This window comes from Sitodiplosis mosellana, unplaced genomic scaffold (genome assembly GCF_009176505.1).
Source record: "Sitodiplosis mosellana isolate CC-2019 unplaced genomic scaffold, AAFC_SMos_1.0 Smas_scaffold_3, whole genome shotgun sequence".
Classification (NCBI taxonomy): domain Eukaryota; kingdom Metazoa; phylum Arthropoda; class Insecta; order Diptera; family Cecidomyiidae; genus Sitodiplosis; species Sitodiplosis mosellana.
This window is the reverse complement of record NW_022595246.1, coordinates 9,422,626-9,430,069: the sequence shown is the minus strand read 5'-3', so window position 1 is coordinate 9,430,069 and position 7,444 is coordinate 9,422,626. Positions and strand designations below refer to the sequence as shown.

At 36.4% G+C, this 7,444-nt stretch overlaps 1 protein-coding gene across 2 annotated transcripts in view; it reads left to right on the top strand.

The window, feature by feature from the left end:
- The window catches only part of LOC129566301 (uncharacterized), a 43,358-nt gene that overhangs the window by 31,931 nt on the left and 3,983 nt on the right, over window positions 1-7,444 (top strand). For both annotated transcript variants that reach the window (XM_055442099.1, XM_055442100.1), the window contains exon 3: window positions 5,331-5,523. In XM_055442099.1, coding sequence (XP_055298074.1) covers window positions 5,331-5,523 — 193 coding nt within the window. The remainder of the gene's footprint in view (window positions 1-5,330; window positions 5,524-7,444) is intronic.

The window sequence follows — 7,444 nt, the reverse complement described above, 5'->3', positions numbered from 1 at the left end:
CTGAAGAATACACCGAATATACACTAGAATATATATTGAATTCGGCGTCCAATAAGCGTGAATATATATTGTAGTGTATTTTTGGCGGATGGACAGCGTATAAACATATTGGCCGTTTCTCTTGGGAAATCTTTGTTTTTGTCGGCATCAGAATATGTTTATTATCAATATAAAAAATAACGACGCTGAGCAAGCAAATTTTGTTTTGACTTTCTTTTGTTTAGTTAATTTAAAACTGAACTGAATCACTGAGTATGAAGTGATTCAATTCTGACTAATATGGAGTTTGTTTCATTTCAATTTTGGAACGAGCCGGTAAAATGACTAATTAGCAAAAATGGTTAACCAATGTGTTTAATGCATACAGAGATTTCTTAATATAATCAAGTTTCAATGTGAATCCAAACAAAACCGACTTTTTATGTAATATATACATAGATGAATGCTTTGATTTAAAATATTGAAGCACTGATGTTTCGTTTGTTTGCCGTTTTTGTCTCGGCATTTTTTGCGTTCATACAAAAATTATCGTATTATATGAAGTAGTTGTTCGAAAAATGTTTGGTGGTGCTCGGCGAATCCGTGATGCTCCGCCTTTTTTGAAAAGCATTTTTCAGGGTACCGATCAAGGCAAACTGCCATTTTTTTGCAAAAATAATGGGAGTCTGTGAACAACCGAACACCCACTTGCCCATAAATTTGGTCCAAAATCGACATTTCTTGAAATTTTCCTCGAAAAATAGACTTTTGTATAAAAAATCACTCAGAAAGCCATTTTTTAGGGTTTTGGTCAAAGCAAAATGATATTTTTTTGCAAGAATAATGGGAGCCTTCGAACAACCGAACGTGCGAAATCAACATTTCTTGAAATTTTGTTCGAAAATGACACTTTTGTATGGAAAATGGTCGAAATAGTTATATTTTAAGGTCAAAAATGCTACGAAAAAAGGGTCTATTGAAATTTTGGCTAAACATTAAGCGGGAAGTAAACTAAATTGCTGCGGAGCGGAAAAATTTGGATTACGTATGTAATTCGTTTTATTTCAGTTTGGTTTCATTTATTTATTTATTTTTAAGAGTGATTTCGTTGTGCCGCTGTGATTACATTGGTTTATATGGCAAAATCTATACATGGCCAAAACTCGTCTTTCCGAGCGGAATTCGGCAAAAATAATGTGTCCACTGCCCCTGAACCCCTATAATGCAAATCGATAGCTTCCCATTGAGCCATCATTCAACCAGCTCCGAAGTTCCTGTTCCCTCGGACGCCGAAATTTCCAGCGAAATCTTATGCTATTTCGCTCACACTTACGTGAAATTTTTTCCCGTATAATAATACACATCAACAAAGTAGTCTGCTTCACTGTAGAAAAATAGTGCGCAATAGACAAACGAGAATGGACATGTTCTGGCAACGTTGCATTACAGCGATTATGAATGAAGACGTAACGAGAAATTACGTCCATTTATAATCGCATATTGTTACCTGAGACACTGCAGCATCGACAATAATAAAAGATAATAATCGAAGAAGAGTGTAACATTCTACCTGCGGATACATTTTCAACCGTCATATCACCAGTGTTTTTTTTAAGATAGTATCTATTTTTAGATAATTAGATTAGATAAGATAGATAATTAGAAAAGTTATCTAATTGAACCTGTGAGCATAAAAACGACTTATTAAACAATCGCCGAACAAAACGATACAAGAAAAAACTACCGACGTACCATTTTTTTCACAGTTCGAAATAAAACAAAAATGGTTGTGCCCACAGAGGTCAAAGCGCAGAGGACCAAACGAGCGCGTGCCAGTGGAGGTCCTCTACGCTCTCCTCTCCACCTCTGTGGGCAAAACCATTTTTTCATAATCAGAAAGAAAGATAAGAATGCTCAAACTCAAATAAGCAAGCAATACAAAAGGTTCTATGTGATCCTCTCTACGTTTATATTACCACAACCACTTTTATTCAGTTTGCATCAATATGGTTAGTTTTATTTCTGTTGTTTATTATTGTTTAGTACATTTTAGCACAGTCTAGTACCATTTAGAACGTGTACTGCCTCCCAAAATTGTTAGGAATCGCTGGAAATGCACCAGAACCATTTTTTCAAATTAAGTACAATTTAGTACAAATTAGTACATTTTAGTATAGTGCGCTACATAGCTCTGATGAATTACTAAAACTTTGCTTCAGTGATCAATGCTTTATTTGCAACGGCTGCGAATTTATAGGCTTACATACTGAAAAATGCACACTTGTCAAAAAATAACGGTAAATCATAAAATTGCAAATCGCACCCTAGAAATGAAATGTAGTGCCCATAAGCAATCTAGAGCAAAAAGAAAATCAAAAAAATATTCATATTCCAAATAGTTCTGTAAAGTAAAGTTGTGCAAAAAATTATTTAGCGAATATCTACCTCATAGATAGATAGATACAGAGAAAAACCTCCCAAGAATAAATTGACACATTTAATAATGATAATTTTACTTAATTTTTTTTTATTCAATTTTCGTCGTGAAATAGACTTTTATTATATTTCAAAAGTAGTGCATATTCGAAAGTCGTCGATAATATTCGGTTTCGTCTTGGCGTGGAAATTAAAGACGTTTGACTAAAAACCCTTTCGACGACTGCAGATGATGCCAAAGTCGTATTGAATTTCACGTAAACTTTGCGAACATGTGGATAGTTGTCCAACATTTGAGCTTCGATACAATCGTCATTCAGGAATCGATCAACAAGTGCAGCAGCAGACCTGAACATCAATACAATTAAATACAATTTCCAAAAGCCAAAACCAAAAAAGATGCCGAATAGTTAAGATCATCATTCATCAGTTTAAGGCCCTTTTGAACTCTCTTGTCAAATTGACAATGTCAATCAAATTTTGCTGCTTCATTTGAAATTTAAATATTTGCGGTCGGGACGATAATCATTAACTTATTATAAATAAATTATCTAAAAATAAACAGAGATAGATGATAGATATCTATACATATCTAGATTCGTTTATTAGATTTTTATATATATCTATATCTAAATAATTTTCACTTTTTCCCTCTATATCTGGTATCTGACCTAGATAACTTTTGATTATCTAAAAAAAACACTGCATATCACCATTAGAGAACTGCAATTCAACGATTTGTTCTGATCTTGGGCGTCATAAAACCATTTTAAAAAAATTCTCTCATTGTCGCGGACATTTGCAGGAATGGATAAGCTACATTGTTTCGTTTTTCTTGGAGCGTACAATAAAACTTTGTGTCGGCTCAGTTTATCCTTTGTCGAAAATATTTAAGTTCAATAAAAATAATTGGTTTTGCTCCGGCTGCAGTGATGGATAGTTTATTTTTTATGTCAATAATCGCATTCAAACTGTCTATCGTCGGTGTGACTCAATTTTCATGAATCTGAAAAAACATCTTATTGGAAACGGTCTAATCCGATCCCATAAACAATTGATACTATAAATGGTTGAAAAAACATATACATAGGAAGAGCAAAAAAGCGTCAGCCTTGCTGTTATTAGTACATTTTATTGCATTGTCTGGTTGTTACAATGGAGTTCAAGAAAGTTTTCGCTTTTCAAGTGATGAAAATAAATAAATATGGGTACACAAATAAATTGGAGCAATTATCCATTGAATGGTATTGAAGAATTGGCTGAATTCCATACGAGCTGCCAATGGTAATGTCATCTTATGATGTCGCAGTAGCTGGTGTTACGGCAGTAGCTGGTGTTACGGCAGTAGCTGGTGTTACGGCAGGAGCTGGTGTTGCAGCTTGATTGCCTATAAATTTACATGAGTTTTAGTTATATTTCTTATCAGTAAAAAGTCCACAAGACTTGCTATTCGAATGTTCCATGAAATTTCATTATTACCGGCATTGTTACTAAAGTGTACTAAAAAATGCTGGCTCTTACCTGGGTATGGAATTGGATAGATTGCCCGGCAGTTAAGGCATTTGCTTGATTTGCGATATCCCTTGCTTTTGCGATATCCCTTGCTTTTGCGATATCCGTTGCCTTTGCTATATCCGTTGCCTTTGCTATATCCGTTGCTATTGCTATCTCCGTTGCCTTTGCTATATCCGTTGCTATTGCTACCTCCGTTGCCTTTGCTATATCCGTTGCTATTGCTATCTCCGTTGCCTTTGCTATCTCCGTTGCCTTTGCTATATCCGTTGCTATTGCTATCTCCGTTGCCTTTGCTATATCCGTTGCTTTTGCGTGAGCGCTTGCGTTTGTTGCTTTTGCAATTATTGCAACGATTGTCGCAGGTTTTGTTGCAGCAGCAAAATTGACCACGATGAGCACGTCTCAATGCCTTACATTTGGCATCGCATTTACGTTTGGATCTCAGTCTCAAAATGACACGGTTACCGTTTGGAGGATTTGAGCGTGCACTGCTTCCACCACCGCTACCGAAACCACCTCCATTGCCCATACCACCACTGAACATGGAGCCACCTCCATTGCCCATGCCCATACCACCACCAAATGCTGAAATTGAAGATTGTTGTGAAAAATCGCCTTCACTTCAAATCAAATATTGATTATCATCACTTACTAGGTTCTGGTTCGGCTTCAGCGAGTGCTTCTGGTTCTGGTTCTGGTTCTGGTTCCGGGTCAGCGCAAATTGTTGCAATGATGGCGAATAAAGCCAATAGCAAAATTTTCGAAAATTTCATTCTGATTGATGTGATTGTATCGAACTGAAGTGATCGATTGATACCTTTTCTACTGCCGCTGACGGTATTTATAGCGAACAATTTCATTCTAATTTCCAATGATGTAACCTAGTCTCTCGCTGTGTGTACACACAGTTCTCGATCAAGATTTGTAAATAGAATCTCAATTTCTGACCGTTTTATTTCGATTCTGTTTTCATTTGACAAACAGAACCAAGAATTTTATTTTCGATAATATAATAGCATGTTCTGCTAAGCGTGTCGCTTGACCTGTATCAATTGTTTCGATTTCTCAACCAGATTTGTTGTTTGCTTTCAAAACAGTTTTCAACGAAAGTTTTGGCGACATAATTCAAAAGTCAATGTATTTAATCGACTTTGCTACACGTTGACACAGTACAGTTTCTGATGTTAAGAATCAAATAGTAAATTGTTTCCCTCATACAGAAAGCAAGTACAAAGCAATGGCCGACACAGCAACATGTGTTGCTCAAAACTAAGCAAACGTTGATGGCTTTCATTGAAGTGTTCACGTGTTTTATTGATAACAGCTGTTAAAATAGTTGGATTCAACTTCTTTTTGATTTGATCGATGCTAACTAATTTTCCATATTTCTCCATTTTCAGATAAACGTGCCAAAAAAATGCACGCGTAATCCGTCATCGCGAAGTGATAGGAAAACGGACTCAGTGATATCATCAGATTCGGACATTCGATTCACGAGGCGAAAATTGGGAGACACGCAAAAATGTGGATGTGCTGTGATTGCCGGTTTGCTCATATTCATGCTGTTTGCCACAATAGCAATGTACTTTGGATGTAAGTGTCTCGACTGCGTGAGTTAAGATATTCGATTCGTGGGCCAAGTGTCGATAAAATCGAAAGCGATTTGCGGTTTAAAGCGTTTACTAGCATTCACTTATCCGGAGCAATTAGTTTCAAATGCGTATGAATAATGTGCGAAAGGTGTGTGTGTGTGTGTGTGTGTGTGTGTGTGTGATTTATTGAGCTAATTTTCATGCTAGTACTGCGCGCATGAAACGACAGATGTGTGCGTCGTACTTTGTATTTAAAAGCCCTTTTACACGTTTTACATTTCAATCACTTTCAACTTCTGATTTTTCACGATTCTTTTAACTTTTTTTTTTCATTCGACTTCAAAGCCAAAGCATGCATGTCAAATTCTTCATACCACCGCAACCGTTGTGCGATGCTCTCTGGTGTGAATGAGACGGCACTTCACGAAGTGAAACTGCTGGAACAATGGAAATTGTTTCAACAACAGAAGAAACGAGAAAAATGAAACGAGCACGAAAAGCCCAAAATATGCAGGGAATTACCATTAAATCACAGAAAAAGTGGCATTTTTATCGTTTATTATAACGTTTTCAGAGACTGCCATATAATGCCATACCATGCACACAGTTTTCACAGATTGTTATTGTTTTCACGTTTCGTGTATGAAAAATGCGGGCATAGGTCGACGTCAGCAAAACAACAACAAGCAGTAGAACGACATTCTCTCGGTATTTGGCAAAAGCGAAACGACACTTTCGCGTATTTATAATTACAAGATGAGTCAGAGCGCAGTTCGCACACATTTTAATTGCAATTTGCAATGAACAAAGTCTTTATCTACCACCGAACGATCTCTGTTGGAAGCTTCCACTTTTCTACGGGAAAAATTTCGTTTCATACAATACAAACAAGTCACGTATTACGCGATTTTTTGTTTCTTTTCGGGTACTGAATAGTCAGATCGATAAATGGCGTTTCGTGTTAATTTCCCTCAAGTGAATAGAGGAAGCGATGCGAGTGTATCTACCGTAAAAATGATTGGATTTCATATAAATTTTCAGATATTTTAATTAACGTACTGTTCACTATCAGTGAGGCAAAGTGGAGAGTGTTCGATGTACTCGGCTCTTTGATCGTGATCGAATCATTTCTTTCAATCATCATCAATCTTTATTTTGTTTGAAGGAAATTAAAAATGCTTGTGATATCCGCACTATGGCTTTCAATATCACAGCCGCTACTATTGAACTACAGACGGGCTGTTGAAATTCACGAAATCGGCTCTTTTTTCTCTCTAAAGGTATCAAAAACCATTCAAAATTGATCATTACGAATGTCGAAACTAATTATCGGCACGAACTCGAAAATGTTAATTATTCAATCTGGAAGCGCATGCTCGCCTGCGCTCAATCAGAATGCAACCAAAACAAAAGCACGGCATTGCAGCAGCCACCAGCGAATTCTATTTCGGAAAATAAAATACAAATTATTACGTCTACAAAAGTTACTTCATAATGGATTCATTCGCATCCATTTCTTAATCAAATGCGAGATTATAATAAATCCATTCGAATTTCTCACGATTATTACTACAATGAACCAATTTCTTTATATGACTCGTCGCGTGTGCCAACCACAGACACCGTGTGAGGCGCTGTGCTGGTTTGATGTTCTTCAGACGCTTGTTACTTGCCGTATATTTCAGTCGAAATTATGATATTTATCACTTTTTATCAGTTCAATATTCCCACTGTTGGCGCGATATCAGTCACCGTTGGGAAAATGGTTCAAGCGCCAACAAGAAAGAAGAGAAAAGAAATCAAAATTGTTTATTGTTTGCAAATTGCTCATTTTGCGATAAAACGCCCCGGTTTTTGTTTGAAAACACTTTCCATTTTTGCGTTTCAATGTCAAATGAATTTTTTTTTCCTTCCTTTCTCCA